The sequence below is a fragment of the Lampetra fluviatilis genome, chromosome 17 (assembly GCF_964198595.1).
Source record: "Lampetra fluviatilis chromosome 17, kcLamFluv1.1, whole genome shotgun sequence".
NCBI lineage: Eukaryota > Metazoa > Chordata > Hyperoartia > Petromyzontiformes > Petromyzontidae > Lampetra > Lampetra fluviatilis.
The window spans coordinates 8,900,327-8,925,472 of record NC_136291.1 but is presented as its reverse complement, the minus strand read 5'-3'; the positions used below and the strand labels follow the sequence as shown (position 1 = coordinate 8,925,472).

General features: G+C 48.2%; 2 protein-coding genes across 9 annotated transcripts in view; one reads left to right on the top strand and one right to left on the bottom strand.

Moving 5' to 3' along the window:
• The window catches only part of LOC144936908 (centrosomal protein of 72 kDa-like), a 45,515-nt gene extending 31,463 nt beyond the window's left edge, over positions 1-14,052 (bottom strand). For 2 of the 7 annotated variants that reach the window (XM_078864125.1, XM_078864127.1), the window contains exon 1: positions 13,966-14,052. Coding sequence is in view for 2 of the 7 variants with exons in the window: in XM_078864123.1 (XP_078720249.1) it covers positions 13,849-13,913 (65 nt within the window). In the remaining 5 variants the exon portion in view is untranslated. Of the gene's footprint in view, positions 1-13,848; positions 13,927-13,965 lie in introns of those variants that run through there. The other 5 variants (XM_078864123.1, XM_078864124.1, XM_078864129.1 and 2 more) reach the window with 4 other exon arrangements.
• LOC144936907 (sodium/hydrogen exchanger 3-like) overlaps positions 13,886-25,146 on the top strand; it is a 127,416-nt gene continuing 116,155 nt past the window's right edge. For both annotated transcript variants that reach the window (XM_078864122.1, XM_078864121.1), the window contains exon 1: positions 13,886-14,234. In XM_078864122.1, the coding sequence (XP_078720248.1) occupies positions 13,886-14,234 (349 nt within the window). The remainder of the gene's footprint in view (positions 14,235-25,146) is intronic.

Sequence of the window (25,146 nt, the reverse complement as noted above, 5' to 3'; positions counted from 1 at the left end):
ATCTTCCGCCTTAGAATACATTTTTGAAGGAAGATGTAAACGAACAAATGAAACGCAACCACGTGCATTGTTAAATGCGGTGCCTACAGAGAAAGGGGTCCAAATAGAAGGGAGCAGGGGCTAAAGTGGAAGGGTCAGGGCCTAAAGAGGATGGGGTGGGTAGGGTTGCGGGAAGACCCCAATTCCGCATGTAGCATTTACGTGCTTCAACCATAAACTTAGCTGCTGACTCAAGACTAAAAATAGGTGGAGCAGGCAGAAGACATAAACGGTCATGCAAACTCTGGTCATCCTCGAAGCGGCTTTTGGCTAGCCATCGAACAAAGATGGTCACTGGCATTGCACGCTTTCAGATGCGCTTCTACGGCCGTCTGGAACGCTCTTCCTTCCAATATTAGGAAGCCAATGGAGCTATGCATTTTTAAAACCTAGATTGGAAACTCACTTCTTTAGAGTTCGCGTGATGGTTTATGCTCCTTGACGAGATCAGCAGGGTATTGTGGTTCATTTGTGACAAGCACTTTGTGTGTAATGATTGCGACCTTATAATGATCAATGACAGAAGATGTTCTGAGACCTCGTTCCACCAAGAGATGGGGCGATGGAATCAGCTGGCCAGTCTACAAGCGACCCGGAAAGTATTCCGTGAAAAAGTTAAGCTGTGTGCAGACCTTTCTTAATCAGCTGCTGGATGAAGGCCTCCCTGCACCGTGCGAATTTGACCATACATCACGACAGACACTAGTTATCGTTGGTTCAGATATAACTCTCTTCTGGTGTTAGCCGTGTTGGGGAATCAGTCTGCGGTAGCCGGATTCATAATGCGCAATCCTCTGTGCAATCGCCAATTATGAGTACTCGTCACATAACGAAACACTGAATATGGAATTTTACCAGGTAAGGCACCCACTGAGCTATATAGCTCTTTTTAGGAAGCAACATGGCCACAAATGATAGCTCAACTTAGTGGCTTATCCTGTGGAAATGTATTGCAGCCAAATACTCTAATAGCATGCTTCCAAATGTGGAGGGAAAAACCGGAGGACCTGGAGAAAAATCCACGCGACGACGGGGAGAATATGCAAACTCCAAATATACAGGCGTCAGGGTTGGGATCTAACCTACGACCTCCTGCATACCAAGCGATGGAATTCAGTAATTATCATTACATCCCAAGCAGGATCCCACAAAAAGACTCGAAACTCATTTCATGTTACTTTCCAAAAATATATACTGTATTTAAATGACCATTCATATCTCACCCATCACACCACATACATATCTCTGGCTGTGACTAGTGGAGCAGGTCTCGAACTGTTACAGCCACACGTCGGTTCTCTGTCGTCCCCTCGGTGTGGAACTTGATCCCTTTGCGCATCCGCAACATCAAATGCATTCTTACTTGCAAGAAACATCTAAAGGCCTGTCTGTGTTTGGTCAGGTTTCCGAGCAGTCCTGAGCTTGTCTCCGCATCTCTGAGTTATTGACTTGTCTGAAAAATCTGGCGCATTATAAATATCATTATTGTTTTATTATTATTACGTAAATATTCGTTCAAACGGTGATACAAGCAACCACATTTGGCACGTATTATCACTTCGGGTCACTTGATGATGAAAAGTGATCCACCTAACAATGTAAGACGGCCACACAAATCAAAGAGTGCCACCACCAAAAATAGGCGGCTAACGGTTTTTTTTTCTTAAGTGAGCCTAGGTCAGGGGTCGGCAACCAAAATAACAAGAGCCATTTCTTTAGAATTCAGTAAAAACAAAAAACTCAATATTTCAAGAGCTGCAATTCATGTGGTGAATACGATACGGTGGTCCTTAATAAATAACGTCACGAAGCAGTCCTTTAAAGAGCCGCATGTGGCTCCAAAGCCACAGGTCGCCGACCCCTGCCCTAGGAGACAATACGTGCCGAATTTGGCGCTTTTATCACCATTTGAACGGCGACTCGTGTTGTCTGCTCCACTATTACGGTACGCGAGTTTTGAGTTAACCCTGTTGTACGATGGCATATTGCACGAGGGTGAACTTTTGGTGTGGACTATTTTCACAATCATTTTGTGTTTATGCATGTTGAACTTCTTTTCGCACCATACGTAGCCAACTGTTCTAATCGGAGGTGAATTTTAAGTAAAATGCAAATGACAAAGGTATTGATGTGTTGTGCAAATATAGGTAAATTCAGCAGTGTAACTTGTTTGAGCTCAAACTCCGAGTGCAGTTATATTGCCATCATTCTCAACTCACTGTGCCCCATAAAATGAGCGCCACCTGTTAACGCTCAATTACTTGGCGGAAAGTCAACAGAATGATGTGCCACTGGGATCGGCGTTTACAGCATGTTGCAGAGATTCACAGTTCGATTTCGGCACGTGTGATTTGAACGCACAATGCCACCGAGACGCTGCCACGAATATGAAAAGTACAACGCGGTGCCCAGCTGGGTAGATCTTTCACAAATTTGAAATTGTAGCGAATTATTTCTGATTGCATTATAGTGAAAAACATTTTGCAATGTATATGTAATCGAATTTTGTTTCCTAAAAAAAAGTTTGACTACTACAGAGGAAACAAATGTGCCCTCTCCTTAAATAATGTTTGGCTGGCGACTGCCCTAGGTGGAGAGCACCTATTCTGAACTATGTGCTTTTTATCACTGCATCCAGTATAGCATTTGCATGTACAGTACTATATTATGTGCCTATACACGCTATACAAATGAGTTGATTGCTCTGTACCCTAAAATTATTAGAAACATTTTTGGTCAACCGGCGAATAAAGGCCTCACGCCATACTTCACTGCGCCGGGTCAAATTCAGAGCGCAGTGCGCTAACCACTGCACTGTTGCTCCACACACTACTCTATGTACAGTACACAGTATATGCTATACACTGTGTACTGTACAGAATATAGTTTTTTTTGTTATATCGCGTAAATATAAGGTTTATCACATAAATAAAACGTGCCAATTAGTTACTAGTTTAGCACACCGGTGTGTTGGAGAGATTAAACCCACAACATTTACAATTCGAGTACGACGTTTTGCCGGTAATTACAACCAGCATCATCAGGCAACAGCCAGAAATAACGACACATTTACGCGATCTGTAGAGACGTAAATAGCATCTCTACGGCGTATACGCCGACTACAACCACAACTGGTAAATAAGTGTGCACGGACCTCTCGATGGGCCCGAAGGAGACGTGGTGGGGAAGCAGCCCCTACAGAGCAGGGTCCCGTCCCAGAGAGAGAGAGAGAGGGGACGTGCTGACACGGAGTAGTGAAGGAGGCCCCGGGACCCGGAGGACATGTGGCGCCGGCTCCGGTTCCGTCGCGAGAGACCGAGGAAAGGGCGTGGCAGGAGGCGGAGCGAGACCACGCTCGAGAGAATAAGAGGGACGGAGGCGGAGCGATCGTGGTTGTCTGGCGGGAAGAGCCTACCGTGCGGCGTTGCTTCGGGGGTCTTGGAGCGTCGGTCGTCGGGGGCTCAGTTTACATAGAGACCCATTTGGGGGTCTAGAATAACCCTGAGTATTGTTAGCCTGTAGCCCTGTTCAGCTGTTAATAAACCGTGGTGCCTCCAGACTTCTGTGTGTGCCTCGTGAGATACACACTATATCTGGTGCCAGAAGTGAAAATACTTTATAGCTAGGTGATAGCGTAGGCTTAAAATGCACACGAGAAGAAGACAACCTACCAGGGCTTCTTCGGAGGAAGAGGACAAAGAGGGGGTGATCCCCCAGACAGCCCTGGGAGAGGCGGCCCCAGAGATGGACCGTGAGGGGTTTGGGCCTGCGGAGCAGCGCCAGGAACGCGACCTCACCACGCCACCAGCAGCGGGGAGAGACAGACGGGCGTGTGGCCAGCGCTTGGCCGACCTACTGACGAGCCGGCTGAATGAGTCGGAGGACCGGAGCCGCGGGGCGAAGACTCTGCTGTTACGTCCCGCGCGCGGGAAACGCGGGAAGTGTGGGAAACGCAGCCCGCGTAAACAGTCGCCATTTCAAGCCATCGCGAGCGTCCCGCCAAAAATGCAAATGGAGGGGCGTGCTCTGAAGAGGCGCCTTCCCTTTGTAAAGGAATTCGTCGTGGCAAGCGGAGATTGGGCGGCCGCTGCTTCACTGCCACTTGCGAACTGGTGGGATGGACGGAGGGGGAAGCGCTGCGTGCGCTCCCAATGGTGTTAGATGATGCTGCCTTGGGAGCATTCTACTCCATTCCAGCCGAGGATCGAGTGACGTTGGCGCAAGCTCTTCAACAGATGGCAGAGATTTTCGACCCGCCATCTAACATGTGCCATAAGTTTGCTGCGCGGAGACGAGAGGAAGCCGAGACGCCCCTTGTCTTCCACAGCACGCTTATCTCGCTGGCCCAGGCGGCGTACCCAAAAATGGACAAGGACGGCCTTGACGCATTGGTCTTGGATCGCATGCTGGGGCTGGCCCAGGAGCTTGACGTTGTGCTGCCTGCCTGCCTGCCTCCGACGCCGACGACTTTAACCGTCTCGTGTGGGAGACGGTTAAAATTCCCCCTGGAGCGCAACTCGATGGGGATGCCACCAAGGGAGTTGTTCTTCTAACTCCATCCAACAAAGTGAGCCGTGGCCTTATGTTTGTAGGGGCCCAAACTATCATCAAAAATGACCAGCAGCTTTTCATTCAAATTTAAAATGCTGGTCTTGGGCCCACTGCCATACAGGTAGGCACGGTCCTAGCTCACGCATCGCCAGCAGATGGCGATGTGATAATGACGGACCCCGTCAAGATGGTCACAGCTGCGGAGCGGGGTGAGAGTTGCGACGACGCGTGCGTGGACGCACTCTGTGCCAAAAGCCCCGACTTGTCGGAGGTGCAGAGATCCGCATTGCATGCGCTCATTAAGGAATTTTCAGACATCTTCAACAAACCCAAATACGACATTGGCCGCACGTCGTTGGTACACCATCAAATCGACACAGGCAATGCGGCCCCCATTCATCAGAACCCATACAGGCTGAGCCCGACTGAGAAGGAGCATGTTCGCCATGCAGTCGGGGAGATGCTAGCCGCGGATATTATCGCCCCTTCCAACAGTCTGTGGGGGGCTCCAATTGTCTTTGTCAAAAAGCAGGATGGCACCTTGAGGTTTTGTACGGATTTCTAAAAGTTAAACAAAGTATCTGTTGCCGACGCGTACCCACTTCCGCGGATGGATGATTCTCTGGATGCCCTGTCAGGGGCGCGGTTCTTTTCTACCCTTGACTTGCTTTCCGGCTTTTGGCAGTTGCCCTTGGATGATAGTTCCAAGCCTAAAATGGCATTTTGAACTCCCCAGGGCTTGTTTGCGTGTAATCACCTTCCCATGGGACTCCATTCCAGCCTAGCCACAATCCAACGGCTTATGGAATTTATTTTGGCAGGGCTCCAGTAGGACTCGTGCATCATCTATCTCGATGACGTTATCGTCTTTGCACGTACATTTGATGAGCACCTACAACGGTTGCGAGCCGTTTTTCTCAAAATGCGGGCAGCTAATTTAAAATTCAAGCCGCAAAAATACAATTTTCTGCAGAGGTCGGTCCGATATCTGGGCCACATTCTGAGAAAATCCGGAATAGCGATAGACCCTGACAAAACGGCGTGTGTGTGTACATGGCCGACCCCCAAGACGGTGGGTGAAGTGCGAAGTTTTGTCGGGTTTGCCTCCTATTACCGTCGATTTGTGCCCGGCCTTGTGACTATCACAAAACCCCTGCATGTTCTTACTGCCAAAGGCCAGAAATTTTGTTGGGGGACGGAGGAGGAGGTGGCGTTTGTCGCACTGCGGGAGGGTTTGGTCAAAGCACCTCCTCTCCGCTATCCTGACTTCTCCCGACCTATTCTCCCCGACACGGACGCCAGCGACACAGGGATTGGTGCCGTGCTGTCCCTGGTGGTTGACGGGGTTGAAAAGGTCATGGCTTATGGGAGTCGTTTGTTATCCCCTGCGGAACAGCGGTATTGCGTAACGCGGCGAGAATTGTTGGCCATCGTCTATTTTATCCAAGTGTATCATCTGTACCTCTATGGGAGGGCATTTGAGATGCGGTCGGATCACACGGCCCTTCAGTACGCGCTGTGGGTTGAACAACCGTCCGGGCAGCTCTCGCGGTGGCTAGAGGTCCTTCAGGACTATACAGTGATACCTCGGTTCACGAACGCTTCTGTTCACGAACAACTCGGTTCACGAACAGAAAAGTTCATAAAAATATGCTCCGGTTCACGAACTCCGCTTCGGTTCACGAACAGGAGCCGCGACCATTTTAATGCTATTTCCAGGCTGTCACATGGTCGTGACTTCCTGTAGGAAGATCGTGGAGAGAAGAAGAGACACAGAAAGAAGTACTGTGAGTACTGTGAAGACACTTTCAGTGACTTTCTGCTTTTTGGTGTGCTTTTTAGCACATACAGTACTGTACTGTACTACTGTACTGTACAATACTGTACTTACTGTATTGTACAGTTCACCCGTTTGAGTGCTTACTGAAGTCATCTCAAGCAAGGTTAGTGTTCTCTCTTTATACATTACTATACTGTACAGTACTAATGTGTATTGTAATTTGTTTCATATTTTTGTGCTTCAAAAACCAAAAAAAAGGTCAGAACGGATTAACCGGATTTACATTGAACCCTATGGGAAAATGTGCCTCGGTTCACGACCAATTCGGTTCACGACCAGAGTCAGTTCACGAATTAAATTCGTGAACCGAGGTATCACTGTACTTTTAAAGTATCGTGCAGAAAGGGCGTTCGTCATGGTAACCCGGACGCTCTCTCGAGACTGCACCTCGAGACTCATGTGCATGCCTCATGGGTGCGGGACGCTGCAAAACCCCTGCTGGGGAATTGCCTCAGGCTATGGCGGCGTCTGCAGACGTTCGGCCTCCAGATATGGTCCAGATGCGTGATAGAACGCTCAGCCTCACGCATGATGAATGGGGGTGACTCCAGATGGAGGACGCCGCCCTGCTCAAACTGCGGCGTCGTGTCGGTAAGGCAGAGGGTCAGGGTAACAGACGAGGAGTATCGACGGTAATCCTTGACGGGGGCTTGCTGATGAGATGGGACGAGGAATCCCATTGATACGCCATTGTGGTGCCATTCGTTCTGCGGGGGAAGGTGAGACGTGCGAAGCACGAGCGGTTAATGCACCTTGGTGTCCAGCAAACATTGGCTACTCTAAAAATTCACTTTTTCTGGCCGGCATGGCGTTTCCCGGGTGAACGAACTCGTCGCGCTTGATGTTCTCGGTCGGTTCCCCACCACTCCGCGGGGGAATAAATATTTATTGGTGGGGGTGGAGTATTCATCGTGTTGGCCAATGGCCTGGCCACTACCAAACCAGTCAGCTGAAACCATCACAGACGCGTTCCTTCATGGCTATATATTAGATGAAGGTGCCCCTGAACGTCTCTTGACGGACCAGGGCAAAAAAATTCGTCCAAGCTGTTGAAAGAGGTTTGCGAGCAATTGGGAACCAAAAAGGTGCGCACGTCACCTTATCACCCCCAGACAGACGGTATGGTGGAAAGGTTACACAGAACCCTGACTTCGATGTTGTGCAAACGTGTCAATGAAGCCCAGTCAGACTGGGACTTACAAGTTCCGGGCGTGCTCGCCGCATATAGTTCCACCCCACACGCTTCTACCGGGTTTTCCCCGTTCTTTTTAATGTATGGAAGGGAGTGTGACCCACCAATTAATATGCAGCTCAAGCCACTGGAAAATTGTACAAAGATTTCGAACCCCATGTGTCTTACCCTACAGCGATTGGCAGAAGCTAGGGAGGCGTCTCGGGGCAACTCAGCCTTGCGGCAGGCGGCCAATGAACGCCTCGTCAGGCCCTGCCAGTCCACGACTCTATGGACGCTAGGGGACAAGGCGTGGCTCCACTGCCCCCATGTCCCGATGGGTACCTCCCCGAAATTACACAAACACTGAGGTGAGGAGTCCGCAGTGCGTGCGGATTCAGTGTGGTCGCTGCCGCTGGTTTGTGTACCCGTTGTGGCCATTAGTCTTTCATCTACACTTCCCGAGGGCCGGGTGTCTGCTCAGTCCGATGAGCTGGGGCGCGCATCGGCTGATGTCCTTCCTCAGAATAGTTATATTGTTCCGCCCACAGGGTCCAAGTTACTAACACCCCAAACATCACCGGTAGTACCGGCCCAGGGTGGATGGGGGAGTCCGGAGCCGCCATCGCCCGACCCCCCACTGCTTGGCGGTTCTTTGCCTCGGGAGGTCCCGTGCTCATTGAGTCATCTTCCGGCTGTTCCTGGAACCTCCAAGAGGCTCACACCCTCCTCGCTTGACGGCCCGGCATCAAGGACTTGCGCAAAGACTGCTGGATTTAAATGACCATCCTCCGGCGTCAAAGTGCACCTACACCCTTGGTTCGTGGGCGCCGCTCGAGCCAGATGGGTCAATGGCTGACCCGGCCCATCTTGTGCTCATGTGCCGTGTTACAATTGCGGGGTGTAGTTGTGGGCTGTTCGGGGGGTGGGTCGGCCATTTAAATAGTTGCGTTAAAAGTTGGAAGCCCACACATTGCGTGGGTTATATGTTGATCAGCCAAGACAGCTGAGTTTCATAAAGTGGGGGGGGGGGGGGGGGGGGGGGGTGGGGTGATGTAGAGACGTAAATAGCATCTCTACGGCGTATAAGCCGACTACTACAACTACAACTGGTAAATAAGTGTGCAGGGACCTCTCGATGGGGCCGAAGGAGACGTGGCGGGGAAGCAGCCCCTACAGAGCAGGGTCCCGTCCCAGAGAGAGAGAGGGGACGTGCTGACACGGAGCAGTGAAGGGGGCCCGGAAACGGGGGCCCGGAGGACATGTGACGCTTGCTCCGATTCCGTCGCGAGAGACCGAGGAAAGGGCGTGGCCGGAGGTGGAGCGAGGCCACGCTCGAGAGAATAAGAGGGACGGAGGCGGAGCGATTGTGGTTGTCTGGCGAGAAGAGCTTAACGTGCGGCGTTGCTTCGGGGGTCTTGGAGAGTCGGTCGTCGAGGACTCAGTTTACATAGAGACCCCTTTGGGGGTCTAGAATAACCCCGAGTATTGTTAGCCCGTAGCCCTGTTCAGTTGTTAATAAATTGTGGTGCCTCCAAACTTATGTGTGTGCCTCATGAGATACACACTACAGATCTAACCCCAAAAAAATCCCTCTTATGGATATTGGTAGCGAAAGCATACTGGTTACACTGTGTACTGTATATACGATATATTTCTTTTACGAGTAGATAACCCGTTGCTCTGCAAACAGAAAATAAGAGACGGCTGTAATTTTAATCTCTTATCACAATACTGTACCCGGGTGATCTACATTTTAACGTAATAAAATACCAAGACAATATGTATTGTGACTGTTTTTTCATAGGCCTTTCAATAACATTCTGGCGAGAGAATTATATTAATACTGGTAGGAACGAAGTGGACCAGACCACCAATAGATTAATGTGTCCGCCCGTCCGTCCGTCTGTCCGACAAGATGGCCGCCCGCTCCCCCTGCGATCTGTGAACTAAACAAGATGGCCGTCGCTTCCGGCATCTCACGGCGAAACTTTAAACTTCGCTTCAAATTTACTTTACTGAAACGCAGCACGTTTTTTTTAACACAGATACATTTATTAACACAGAGACGAGATACATTTCATCGCCTTATTTGTGCACGAAAAGCACGGCGCGAGGCCTAGTGCGGCAGGCTTCGCGAGGCCTAGTGCGGCAGGCTTTGCGAGGCCTACTGCGGAAAAGGCATCGCGAGGCCTACTGCAGAGAAGGCTTCGCGAGGCCTACTGCAGGGAAGGCTTCGCGAGGCCTACTGCAGAGAAGGCTTCGCGAGGCCTAGTGCAGAAGGCTTCGCTAGGCCTACTGCAGATAAGGCTTCGCCAGGCCTACTGCAGAGAAGGCTTCGCGAGGCCTACTGCAGAGAAGGCTTCGCGAGGCCTACTGCAGGGAAGGCTTCGCGAGGCCTAGTGCAGAAGGCTTCGCGAGGCCTAGTGCGGCAGGCTTCGCGAGGCCTACTGCAGAGAAGGCATCGCGAGGCCTACTGCAGAAAAGGCATCGCGAGGCCTACTGCAGAGAAGGCTTCGCGAGGCCTACTGCAGGGAAGGCTTCGCGAGGCCTATTGCAGAGGCTTCGCGAGGCCTAGTGCAGAAGGCTTCGCTAAGTCTACTGCAGAGAAAGCTTCGCGAGGCCTAGTGCAGCAGGCTTCGCGAGGCCTAGTGCGGCAGGCTTCGCGAGGCCTAGTGCGGGAGGCTTCGCGAGGCCTAGTGCAGAAGGTGGTGGTGGGGGGTGGTGGGGTGGTGGTGGTGGGGGCTGGTGGTGGGGGGTGGTGGGGGGGGTGGTGAGGGCTGGTGGGAGGGGTGGTGTTGAGGGTGGTGTTGGGGGGTGTTGGGGGGGGGGGCTGTCAACTGCGCGTCAAACAAACACTTTTAATTAACGTTACACTAGAATACAGTAATTTTTTCTTTAACTCCTCTATACCCGGTCGATATCCCTGTACCGGTACTAAGTATTATTCCTACCAGCCCACCCCGCAGGGTCCTGTTTAGGTGCACACATTGAAAAGTTAGAGTGATTTTAAGTGAATCACGTCAGTCTGTATTCGTTGCTCCTACCTCTTCGGTGTCACTCAATCATGTCTTCCGAGCTTCTTCCGCTGTTTCAATTCAATGCAATAATTTTAGTTTTACACGGGAAATCCTTTTATAGCCAGTTACCCAGCTAGTTTATGTGGCAACATCCCACAGCAGCCACGAACAATGGAGCCTTTGTTGGGGTGGAGAGGAGCCCAGCTAGCAGCCAGCCAGAATAGGATGTACTGCATTGCATTGCAGAGCTGTATTTTTGACAATCATCATTAATGCAGCATATGCACTACAATATGGGATAATGCATAGTGTACATTTGTATCATTGTTAATACGTTTATGCATTCATTCAGCATTGATAGATTTACACGTTTGTGTATCATATTCAGCATATAATAGGGACTGTATACAATACAGTACATCAATTACGCATTGCAATTGAAAGAGCATATCATCGTGTAGCGTTTAATTGTTGTTTTGTTGTTGTTGGGACAATTAGAGGTTAGGGACAATTTGGGGCATTTAGGGGACAATTGGGGGACGATTAAATGCCACGTGCACCAACCACTTTGTGGCTGTCGCACCAATCGATGGGGTCACAGGTGACAAGTGACCAATTGGCAGGATCGACGTGCATAGCCATGCAAATTGAACGGGGCCCGTCGAATGCATATATCCATGCGTACATGTTGACAAGACAAGACCGGCATTAGTGAACCTTACGGTGGGACCCCGGGGTCCCTAATAAACAGAAGTCAAAATCGTAATGAATTTAAAACATTTTGGCGACTCCGTCACACCGCAGACATAAACGCCGCGACCCGCCTGGTGCGGATCATTCTGTTGTCGTGTCGTCGAAGCGTAGCGGCGAGGACGAATGCGCACAAGAGCTGAACAAGCGAATGCACTCCATGCTCGGGTATGGGCAGGATCACAAGTCTTATCCAAAGCTGCTCAAACTGCCTCCACGACTTCAGTCCTTTATTTGTCATAGTGGTATGCATAATACAGTGAAACTGCTCTCTTATCTTCATTATTATTTGTGACCTACCAATGTCTGCAGCCAGGATACATTGATGACAATCCTATTACCTGCTGATATTTAACAGTTGAGATGCGTTGCAAAGTGAATTCCTCCTTATTGATAATACTTCTCTTCTCCGTATGCATCTGTGCAGATAGTTTTTTTTGCGCATTGAAAACGCGTACTATTTTATGTACTGTTTACAAAGTGTGTTCACAAATCCACACTGAGAAACACAATGGTTGACAGAGGAGTGTAAATTATTTTTTCGATAGCGTATTTAAATAGAGGTACTGCAGGTAAGTAGTTTTCAGTTTTGAAGGCATAGTTTAACAAGACACTGGCCACCATCCTTCAAACCCATTGGTGAAAAAGAGCAAAGTTTTTGTTTACATTATTTACTACCATAATGAGCCAAGAATGTCTGTGTGTCCCGCGCGTGACGTCACTCCACGTCGACAAGCCCCCCTCATTAATAATCATGAACAGGTTACGTCCTCCACATGGACCCGCCCCTCATTAATAATCACGAGCGGGTGACGTCACTCCGCATGGAAACCCCCCCCTCATTAATAATCATGAGCAGGTGACGTCACTCAACATGGTGCACCCCCCCCTCATTAATAATCATGAGCGGGTGACGTCACTCCACATGGAGCACCCCCCCCCCTCATTAATAATCATGAGCAGGTGATGTCATTCCACATCGAACAGCCCCCCTCATTAATAATCATGAACAGGCTACGTCCTCCACATGGACCCGCCCCTCATGAATAATTATGAGCGAGTAACGTCACTCCGCATGGAGAACCCCTCCTTCATTAATAATCATGAACAGGTGACGTCATCCAAATATACACCCCCCCCTCCATTCATAATTATTAGCAGCTGACGTCACTCCACATGGGGGGGGGGCGAGGCGCCTCCTCCCCCTCCTCGGCGTCAACTCACAACCCTCACTACAAAGGCAGAACCCTCACGTCACGCGATCTCCGTCACGCTGTTGAGACATCAAAGTAAAAAGGACGTCATGATGAACAAGGGATTATAACCTTAAAATAAAATAGGTCTGTGTCACCGCGCCATTACAAATTGCACACGAATGGATGCAATGAATATATCACATCCCTGTCTGCCTTTCGCTTGCAAGCTTTAGATTTACTGAAATACGCTCGGACGGGCAAACAAGCTCGTAATGTACAATGTTTATGCGAGAGCCGGGGGCTTATGGGACCCCGGGGTCCCGCCATAAGGTTCATTTATTGAATCACCCAGACGAACGAACGCCCTCATCGCCTGCTGGGTGTAAAAGCAGAGATTTATCACCTACCCCAGTGTGTGTGTGTGCGTAATCACGACTATGCCATCATTATCCCGTCGATGGCTTGCAGGGAAAAACCGGTTCGGACAAAGAAAGGGTTGGTTAACCCGCAGTGGACAGCGATCTGCAGCCTGACGCCTGCGCTGCCTGACGCCTGCGCTATGTGTGTGTGGTGTGTTGCGTGAGGATTGAACATCATCTGTTTTGGGGTTTACTGCAGACGTTTGCTTGGTGGGGGCATGAGTGACGAGGTTTAACAGAGGGAGACACAAAGCCGCATCTATTACAACACATTGCCTCACTGAAGGATCTGCGCAGCACGTAACGGGGCCGTGTGGCTCTGCGACACGGTATGCGTTTAAATAGGTGACATCCACACACGTGTACACACACACACGTGTGTGCGTACAGTACTGCACGTGGACACATACAGTAAGACGACGTTCACACACGGGAACGCGCATTCGGAGGCAGCGCAGTGTACAGAAACAAGGACTGCACGTACAAATGCAGAGCACACACACACACCGCATCGATTAGTGAATTGCATTAGAACGATAGATTCGGCAACGTTGAATGTATCTAACGCTCGTACGTACATAAATACACGTACAATCACTTCAGGTGGAATACAGCACGCATGGCCGTGCGTAACACGATCATCGAACGAGAGAGACGAGGAGCCGTGTTGTTATCGAATACACCGAACGACAGATCATCCGTTCAGCTGCGTAGACTTATTGGCAAGTACTGTTAACACACGCACGTAACCTACACATACAAAACAACACGCATACTGCTTTCTATACGTACACACATACCCTTGTGTCGATACATAGACGCATAAACGCACACACATAAACAGCACACACCACACACATACCGACCGGCGTCGAGCTCTCTGCTAAGCGGTGAGCACAATGAATGGAGGTCGGCGTTTAGGCGCATCGGCACTTCTCATGAGCGTGGCCACTGTGAGCCTCATCGTCATCATCACCACCTCGTCTCCCGGGTCAGCGATCGGCGACGACGAGGACGACCGCCGCGAAGGGGGAGACGTGGCCGCGACAGGGGCCGGTGGAGCGGAAGGGTCTCCGGGCACACGCCAGGGCCCCTTCGCTCCTACGCCGTGCCCGACCACATGGAGTCCTCAAAGTGTCTCCCCGTCGCACCGCAAGGGCTTCACGGTGGTCTCCCTTCACTGGGACCACGTTCAGGAGCCGTACGTCATCGCTGTGTGGATACTCGTGGCCAGCCTGGCAAAAATTGGTGGGTTTTAAAAATAAAAGGGATAAAAAAAAGCTGTTGTATGTCGTTGTAGACGATGTGTGATGATGGTGACGATGAAAGATGTTGGGTTGATTTGTGTTCAGCTCATGGGTTTGTATTTTTCAACAACTTAATTCCCAGTGCATCAAGTAACTTTATTTAACCAGGACATGTGTGTCGTTTGAGATGTATTTATTCAGAAGGGGGCATTGGCAAGGTGACAGCCAAGATATCTCTGCGATCGATTGACGGAAAATTGTAGCAAGGATGAAATATTAAAAGGTTGAATGTAAGGGTAAAAAGTAGCAACTAAATGAATGCTGTGCTGTACAGTGTATGGTTTATCGGTGCTGTGCCAATGGTTGTGTTTTATATTCGATATTAGTGGTTGCTCTATGTATTGCAGAACACTGGCAAGTGGCACAATGATTTTGGCTGATCGTCACTCAAATATAACGTGACCTTCCAAATGCGCAGGGATTGTATGACCTTGATAAAGACAGCGGAATTGAAATATGACTTTTACTTAAGCACATTTACGGATATGCAAATATTGTACATTCTCCTCACATGTTAAACAACTTAAATACTCTCCGTACAGTAATTGCACGTTCAAAGATCCCGGTTATTGGCCTTTAACTTTACCATGACGCACGTGTGGATAGGTCATCACTTGACACGATTGTGCAATCATATTATATAGTACCTGCATAGAGGTGGTATTCAATGATTTGCTTGCTTTAATGCCCCACACTCTGCAGTTTCAGCACCACGGACAGCAACACACACACACAATCTCAATGTATTAAACTCCGCATGGTAACATTTGCTTTCGGGTTATATCCCTCCAACAGATATATTTTTGGAAAACTCAACTCAATCATGGGAAGTGATATAGCAGATATTCCTCAAGAAGGACGTTTTCAAGCAATCCATGCATATTACTTGCTGTGACATATATATTGGAAACGTGGGCACTGGCAGAGTGAACATAAGCTAAAAAGTGCGCAAAATGGGCAGGAAGAGATACATGCTTGATAGTACACTGAGAGAATACAGATATCAGGGAAAGGACACAAATCAGAGGCATCATATTGACTATTACGACCAGTGGAGCTGGGCAGTTGAATGGACGAGCATGCCTGAGAGTATGACTGCTGTCAAGATGGAGCACTGAAGTCAGCTCGTGTAAGAGCTCCGTGGATTATTCTACCGTGAGACCATTTGCAGGATGGTAATGGCTTGTGGAGGCCTTCACCCAGCAGTGCAAAGAGAATGGCTTGTTATAGCAATTGCAAGAATGGTCTTCATGTACAATATATGTATGTAATTAACTTTTAAACCACCTTGGCATGCACAGGTGTATGTGTCATCTGATACGAGAGCATCTCGGACCATGGTTAAAATGAAAGCATTTAACGTCGCAACAAATGCATGCATGCAAATTGCTGACGAACAGCAATCTTCACATGTGTAATTTACAAAGGTAGAATAGCTGGTCCTAATTTAAACATGTTAGTGCCCAAGGATATTAATGATAATAATAAACAATGCCATGGCTAATTAGTTGAACCCAGTTTGAAAGCACAACGCGTATTAATAAAACATATGCCGTTGTGGCCACGTGATAATAAAATATTAAACATGCTATTTGTGTCTCAGAGGAAGGCAAGGTTGGGGACGTTACAGGAAATCCAGTCTCCCATGGCACTTAATTTAGTTGTTATGGTGACTGCTGAGATCGTGTGTGTGGCATCATACTGGGGTTTTGTATTTGAAACAAGAAATCTAAAACTAAAAACTCACTACATGCTGTAACTGAAATGCAGAGTGCATCTGAACTAGCTTATCAGTGGCGTTGTTTGTGCCAACGTTTTTTTTGTTTACCAACTTGCATCACTCAATTACTATAATTAACAATGCGACGATATCCACTTGTTTTTTTGCCAGATGAAGGCCGGCAGAAATACAGTACAGTATTACTTTTGCATGGTGGATTTGTACAGATAAGTGGTTACACCATTGTTGCCTCATTTAACATTCTATATTTGGGCAATGACATTTCCATTTCATTACCCAATCTTGCAAAGCAATAATTAAATTAATGACGTTTGCGTTCAATCATCTGAGTGCCGCTGAGACAAAAGTATATTGGTAATGGGAATTTCACAAGCTCTTCGCTGCAGATGTTGCAGCACACAGCACGTCATGGTTAGGTAACGCCACACAAAAGGCAAAGCACATAAACCTATTTTTTTTGCGTGTGGGTTGGAAATGCCACTGGTCATCGTAAGCAATCTATATACCAGCGCTAACAATTCTACAAATTTTCACAAGCAATGCCCTTGAACTTGCCAATGCTGTGGTTACAGCTTCAAGGTACATTCGTTTCCCCTTTTCCAATTGGTGTGTTTTGGTCATCCTAGTTAAAATTGCTATCTCTGAAAACTTAACAATTGGCTATGCTATCGTGAAATATATTGCTGTAAACTTTTGATAAGTGAGAAAGAGAAAACACGTTATTGTGTAAAGGCTTGTCTAAATTGTTTTGTTAATGTGATATTGTACCTGGATTTTTTTGGCTCAGTCGGAAAGAACCTGGTGTCTTACATTGAGACCTACTCATCATAATGAAAGTTGTAAGCTTAAGTCAGAACACTCAATTTGAAGGATTTCTGAGTGCTTTCTAAAGGTGTTTGCACTTATGCTAATTACAATATCGAGTGGATGTGTGTGACATACTGAAGTCGTGCAGCAAATGACCTGTGATTTTAAAATATATGAACGGAATTTTTTAGATTAACAGGACCCTGCGGGGTGGGCTGGTAGGAATAATACTAATACCGGTACAGGGATATCGACCGCACACACACGCGCACACACACACGCACATACGCGCACACACGCACATACACGTACACACGCACACACACGCACACACACCGCACGCACACACACACACGTACACACACATGCACGCACGCACACGCACACGTAATGAAGTTGTGTTGCTATGCTTCCAGTTCGCCGTGAATAACGATCCGAAGCCCAATAGCGCCCATTCATCACGCCGCTCGAGTGGGCCGGACACGCACACACGCACGCACACACACGCACACAGTCACACATATACACACACGCACGCACACACGCACACACAGACACGCACACACACGCGCATACACATGCACACACACGCACGCACGCAAACACACACGCACACACACACACACGCGCATACACACGCACACACACACGCACACACATACACACACGCACGCACGCGCACACACGCGCACACACACACACGCACCTCTCACCTGCAAGGCAGCGGTCGCCGCTTCTCCTCCCACATCTCTCGTCGCGGCAGTTGTAACGATGGTGCAAGTTTGTTTTTATCATCAATTCCTCCTCCACCCCTCCCCGCCACTGTTCACCCACCAGAATAAATGAGTTCGCCCATAGTCAGTCGATCAAAAAGTTTCGCCGTGAGGCGCCGGAAGCGACGGCCATCTTGTTTAATTCACAGATCGCAGGGGGAGCGGGCGGCCATCTTGTCGGACAGGGTCATGCCAAGTGTTTGCAGTAGGGGGCGATGTTGATACACGGACGGACGGACGATATAATCTATTGGTGGTCTGGTCCACTTCGTTCCTACCAGTATAAGTACAATCAGTATCATCATCAGCGGCCGTGATCATCAATCAACTGCTCGATGAAGGCCTACCAAAACCATTGCCATATCTCACGATTCTGCAGTGTAAGCGAGTAAAGCTCAGTTTTATATAGCACCATTCACACAAGGGCTCACATCAATTTACAACAATATCCCAGTAAACAAACCCCTTAACATTAAAAGGAATAGGCAAGCAACCCTACACAAACGGATACGCATGAGATAAATGTGCTTTTGGACGAGGCCTTGAAAACCTCGACTGATGGAACGTCCCTAACGGTCTGGGGGCAAGGCATTCCACGAACGAGGTGCCTGACTACTGAAAGCTTTGTCTCCCATTCAATGCAATCACCCAACATCCGCACACAAACTGATACTATTGCTCCATTTCAGGTGCGCCCCCCTCCCTGGGCCGTCACTCCGTCGTTAAGTCTTGACTACCAACCGACTACCAACTGTCATCCCTCGCAGTGACGTGCACTGGCCCAAGCCCATTTACCCCTCTTAACGGTCAAACGCATGTGTTCTGTAATCCATGCGGTATTCTTACCGTCTCTCAATGTAATTGCACATATGCATCTCTTCGTGCTACCTGGCTCACTTTTTCGTTTTGATTCAATGTTCTTTGTTAATGACGTTATTTCTGATAATAATAATCTTTCCATATACATAGTGCTTAAATGCCTCAGTAACTCAAACAGTGCTTTATATAACATCTCATTCTTGATTTGAAGCTTTCGTGACTGTAGGAATCCATACTCTTTAGTTCTTTCGGTAAAGTCACATAGATATAAAAATAATAGATCACGACGTTTCAATCGCAACACAAGCAATCGTCATCAGGTGGGACAACGACCGCAAGAAAAAAACTGCTGAAGTAGGCGAGAGATTTGCTGTGGCACTGCGTTGCACGACTATCCGAGTAGCTAACCTCGCATTCAATAAACTTTCAGAGCCAGGGTGAACATCCGACTCCACCGTATTTAATGAATATGTAGTGATTCCAACTAAGTCGCAGACGTTCTTTAGAGGCAACACATTTATTTGTAACATCAACACGTAACACAAAGGGGTAACTGCCCCTTCACCAGATACAGCCTAGGGTGGTGGCCACCCAGCTAACTACCTTATACGGAGGAGTTACAGCTACGAAGGGTCTGACCCTCACTCGGGTCCCGGCCACGTGTTGATGCCTGTAGAGCTTCTAGCTTGTAGGACGTAGAGCTTCGAGCTTGTGGAATGCAGCAACCCTGGTCCCTCTCAGGGACCCACCTTATATCCCCCTCGGGTCGGGACCCCTCCACCCTTGGCCCCGCCCAACTTCTTGAGCGTTCTAGCTCCCTCTCGATTCCTCTTGAGAGCTCTCCCCGGACACGTGATCACCCCTAGCCCTCCCACCTGGGGGCCTCTCTGACGGACACTCCGGATCACGTGTCTACGGGGTCAACTAGAGTGCCATGGCCCGGGGCAACCCTGCCCCTGGGCTGACACTCTCCCACTCCCTCTAGTGGGAGTTCGCACTACACGCTATACGTGGTGCCCGTGCTATCCCAGCGCTCACCAAGCTCCGCTTGGGCTGGTACCACACCTGCCCACGGGTTGTACGCGATGACAGTGCATCGCACACCACGGCCCTCTCAGGCCGGTACCATACAGTGACATCCCCGATGTCACTACAAATAGAACAAGGTAAACCTGATGGAAAAACACAGCACAAAATACAGCATCTGTTAATACTTGCAATATCATTACAATGAATGAACACTGCAGCATCATTACATCGTCTTAGATAACATGAATCTCAATAATAGGTCCTGGATGGACTAGGCTGAATAGCACTGAATAGCTATACAAAAAGAGAATAAGCTTCTGTGTTAAATAAGGTCACTTTGTGTAATCACCATACTGCTGCCCAAATGTACAGCGCTGCACATAACACTGAACTGTAGATGAGATACTTCTTGATCTTTGCTCTCAAGAACCAATTAAAGTTACATGGGCACAAGTCTGGCTTGACTTATCCAACTACAAATAACATTCACAATAATGCAAGTGGCAGGCTTTGTTGTTTACTAGGCCTCATATTTATTGTAACAATTTAACAGCATTCTAAAGGCATTTACAGCATTATAACGGCAATCCTAACATTATAACAGCATTCCCAGTTTCATAAGAATATAAACGAACTTACAGACAATTATTCTTAAAGTCCCACATAGAACAGATGCACCCGTCTTCATTGAGACGCTAATTGTGCTTCCATGTTGTACTCTATGTAATGGCTGACACCCTTGTCGTGCCTCGTGGCTTCGAGACCCTTAACTCGTAACTTCCTGGTCACGTGACCAAACTCAACACCATCATATCAGGAAGTTCCTATGTAAACACACCCCCATATCTGCCGTGGGGCAGAACAATAGTTGACTTCTTCAAAATTGATAACTAGAACGTCCTCTTCATCTGAGAAGTGGTCTTATTCCTGGGATTTTTTTTTCATTTGCTATGAAGATCTGCAAAACATTCCTCCACAAACCGTAAGATAAAAAAACACACAGTGAAAGTATTTTTTTAGTATTTTAAAGTCAATTAATACATGAATCCTAATAAATACAACCAGGCATTATAGAAAAAAACTATTCCTAGTCGTTGTAACATTTCATATAAATGTACCTTTTTTGACACAATCAGCTGTTATGCAAACCAATAGATCTATCACGTTCAAATGTAGACCAAGAGTGTTTTCACCTTGCACCACTGAGATGCTGAATTTCTGGACTTGGTTTGAGATAGCCATGCATAATGATGTTGTGTTCTCAAATGCAGTGTGCTAAATTACGGTCACCAACAACTGTGCAAAAAAAATTGGATATGTTGTTTTTTCACTTTATTTCCAAGAAAAAAAATCCAGATATGTGAATAAAAACAGAGGATGCGAACAGCAACAGCCGAGGACTTGCTGTTAATGCAGAGCACCAAAAAAGAATAGAATAACAAAATACAATGTTTGTTTCTACTGCCATGCCATGTGGTAGTCAATCTTCTTCTTTCGTATGGATTTACAGAGTGGCTCTCATTCATTCCTCCTTTAAAGGAGTGAAGACGGCAGCAGCTGAGTGTTTACGATGTGGTCAATGGTTTGGGATTCGTGGTCGCACTCGCAGGCCACCGAATCTTTGATGTGTCATTTGTGCATCAGGTGGCCGTATCGGCCACATGGCCATGGTCCTGATTCGGTTGATGGTCGACCATTGGCGGCGTGGAAGGTTGAAACCGGGAGGTTCAACGGTAGGGTCGCTGTATGAGATGTTTATTTTTGACATCAGCCGCAGTCCAGACTTGCTTACATCTGTAATAAACCTTCTTGAGACGGCTTCCGGAATCAGTCCTTTTTATTTTCAACTTCCACAGTTACACTTCACACACTCCCCGTTGCTGACAGACAACGGAGAGAGGGCAGACTTCCCGCCAAGTCCCCACCGCGCACGTGGCACCCAGAGCCCCCGTACGCGCGTGACTCCTGCTCTTCTCGTTCCCAAGTCTGCTCCCGACTGCTCTCTCTCTCTCTCTTAATCCCTTCGTCACGTGGTACCCCCACGCCAATCCTCCATAGACAGCGTTGCCCGTTCCCGATGGTTCCCTGTCAATCCCGGGACCACGCCTCTGATCCGGCTCCCCATTAGCTGAGGCCCCGATTGGCCAGGCCAATCACCCCTGCTAACATGCCGTGATCACGCCGAGGCCATGCTCCCTGGCTCATCCCTTATTGGCTACAAAGCGGGACCGGCAAGCCAATCCCCACGTGAACCCTCTATGGCTGTTATTACACATCTTTCGCCTTCATTTGTATTTGTGGCATAGGGGTGAGGCTGCTGTCATCCAGAAGGGGTGGCATGATTTTGGGTGAACAGGTGACACTGGGTTTATGTCCCGATGGATCGGAAGGTGCTGGGGTTGACAATAGTTTTTTGGTACTCCCGGATGGCCGCAGTTTCACAACGGAGTTGCGGCGGGGCGATGTTGGGTGAGCCCTGGGAGCCACTGGGTCAGCGTCGACTTCAGTGTACCTAAGATTGTTGTGTGTCGATAACTCGAGTCTGAGCGCTGCATCCCCACACAGGTGAGCAATACTCTCCCTGTCGAATACACGAGGGCGAGCGTGGCAGTCCATAGTGTTCGCGCATCACAGCCCCAACTAGTTCCAGCCAGTTTATGGATGTTTGTGTGGGTTTTTATCTTGTTGCTCAAGTGTTTAATGTGTTGCCTGAAAGTGAGACTTCAATCGAGTACCACTCCAAGGTATTTCGGGAGTGGGTCATGGGTGATGGTTTTACCACAAAACTCGATGCTTCAGCGTACTTTCTGCCTCCACGTTGTTGAGATGGAACACTGAGTAGTAGAAATAACCTTCCAATTTTTTTAGGTCAGTGTTCAAGATGTTTTGAGCTGCACTGAGTGTCGTCGCTTGGATGGCCAGTGCTGGATCGTCTGCGTAAATTAACTTGCAGCTTAATGTGGTCGGCATGTTGCTTGTGTAAAGATTCAACATTGTTGGCTATTTTGTAGAGTTCGTTGGCGGCTGACCTGGTTTCCGAGATGGACGCGAAATTGTTGGTCACTGATGAGGCAAACCAGTTTTTTAATTGATGGTGTTGGCGAGTTTAAACAGTAGTCCTCGACGCCAGAGCGTGTTGTATGCAAAAGACAAGTCTATGAAAGCATCTGTTGTTTTCTGTTTATGCTGAAAGCCGGCTTCCATGTGTGATATCAAGGCGATGACCTGTTCACAACAGATTTGTCGTGGCCAAAAACCTGCCTGCTCAGGTGGTATGGTGGCTTCAAAGAGAGGATTAAGTCGACCTATCAGTACTCACTCCACATGCTTGTGAGCTGTACGAAGACGAGATATTGGCCTGTAACTGTGCAGGTCATTAGCAGGTTTTCCTCGCTTGAGGAGAGCAATAACTTTTGATTTTCTTAAGTCTTGGTTGCTTGCTGGTGGCAATGATTTAAAAAAAAAGTTTCGCCAGTCAGGTTCTTCCTTTGCTGCCGAGGTGTTTTAGGAATTCCGGGTAAATCCTATCTATTCCTGCGGCTTTACCTGCCTTTCATAAGAGTTTTTTTGGGTTAGATCGTGTAAATATATGTAGTTAAAACCCGTCACCACTCGACACAGCCAACTAGAAAGGGTTGTCACATAAACAAAACATGCTAATTCGTCACTAGTACAGCACACCGGTGTGTTGGAAAGCCAAGCTACAACATTTACAATCTGAGTACGACGTTTCGTCAGTAATTACAACTAGCTTCATCAGGCGACAGCCAGATTTGTGGAGAAGTCCGCCTGTTTCGTTCCTTATATAGATGCGTAGATGTGGTGACCACACTTCTGCGCTCTTGCGCCAAGTGGGGGGGTCATTACTGAGTCAACGTACATTATGCATGCGCATTATGTGAGCCCTTTGATCTTGTCCTTCCTGCCCATTGTGTGTATTACCTGTCTTTATTACCGCCAGTACGGTGCCTATTTCTTCTGGTGGTGGAGAGCGTTCTTGGTTTGAACTTCCGATTGTTTTTGCATTGCCGAGAAGCTGCATCGCTATTCCATTAGCAGTTGCCTTTGGATTCCGGTTTTCTGAGTGTGCCACTCTACCGAGGTTTCACAGTTATCCCCATGCCCTGCGGCTGGAGTGCGTGAAATCAAAAGACTCCATCAATGCTGCCCACTTTGCTCGTCTGGCAGAATCTAACGACTGCAAAAGGACTGTTGCTTTATGTTCTCGGAGAAGATTTTAGCTTTCCGGAATCCAGCTGGGGATGTACGACCTCCGATAGCCCTGCAGAATCGCATCCCTGGAGATTTTATTCACGAGCATGATGAACTGCTCAAACTTTTCAGGGTCCGTGGAGATGTGGTGGATGTTCTTTTCCACAGCAGCCAAAAAATCAGGCCAATTAGCCCATCCGAAGTTCCAGTGGGGTCTTGGTGTGCTGGTGATAGTCAATAAGGAGGTCACGTTAAGGGAAATTTAGAAGAAGTTTTGTGATAGAGTATGAGTGGAACCTTCACAATTCGTGCACCAGGAATTAATTCCAGAATTGATTATTTTTTGTCCCATTTGCATTGTACTTCTCCGTTTGCAGTGTGTCTTGCTCCATCTATCTCAATCTGGCTTATTCGTACCGTTTAATTTGTATAATCTGTGTCATATGTTCGGCGTTGTTCGGTCTCGTTCATGCGATTAGGCCTCAAGGTAACATTTTGTATACTTTTGCACAAATCATATAATCGAGCCTCATGCATGTGATGTGATTTGGTGAATAAATCTATTGTAATTCACTAATTGCGACATGTCTAGATGTAACCTTGCATAGGCCGTTCTCTAACACAAGGTGATTTACTGCCTGAGGACCGTTCCTAATGGACAACGTTGTCTCTTGTCATCACGCCATCAGTACAACTGGAAAAACGCTGAGAAGGAAAAAAAAGTTTCCAAAAATAACAGACCCATGACCACGTGTGTGTGTGTGTCATGCAGCACATATGTAGCATGTTATGGTATGTAAATTAGGAAATACTGCTAGACTATTTTGAGAGTTGTGAAGCCATCGAACATGTGTTGTGCAGTAGAACCACGCGGAGACGAGGAACAATCGATTTACTCACCGAATCACATTTAATAAACGGCTGTTGCCGTTTATTAAATCACTGTCACAGTCGACATCCTACACTCACACCAGTGTCGGTGCACTCTATCTCGGTCCTTTACCCCAGACACTGAATACTATTTGGGTCCTACTCTCGGCTACCCTTGGGCTCTCTCTTCCAGCCGACCCTTTACTGATTACCTACGGACCCTACCCTCGGCTATCCCCTTGGCTCGCTCACTCGTTTGCCCGGAGCGGGGGTTCAGCCAACACCACCCCGCGACTAGGAGAGAGAGATCCTCTGCAGCCGATCCTTACCCTGGCTCCCCACCACGACCACGCCTTCGTCACGTGGTCTCCCTTAAGAACCCCTTGGCGGCTCCTCCCCCTTTCTCGGCCCCGCCTTTGTTCCCGAAGGTGCTCTCTGAAGCCCCTTGCACAACCCGTCCCGTTACGTCATCTTTGACTGTCAACCAGCTCCCCATTCTGTTCGCCCCCTCATTGGTTACTCACAATGCTCCTCTACATATGTACATATGTACGTATGTAGAGGAGCATTGTGAGTACATATGTACGTATGTATGTATGTAT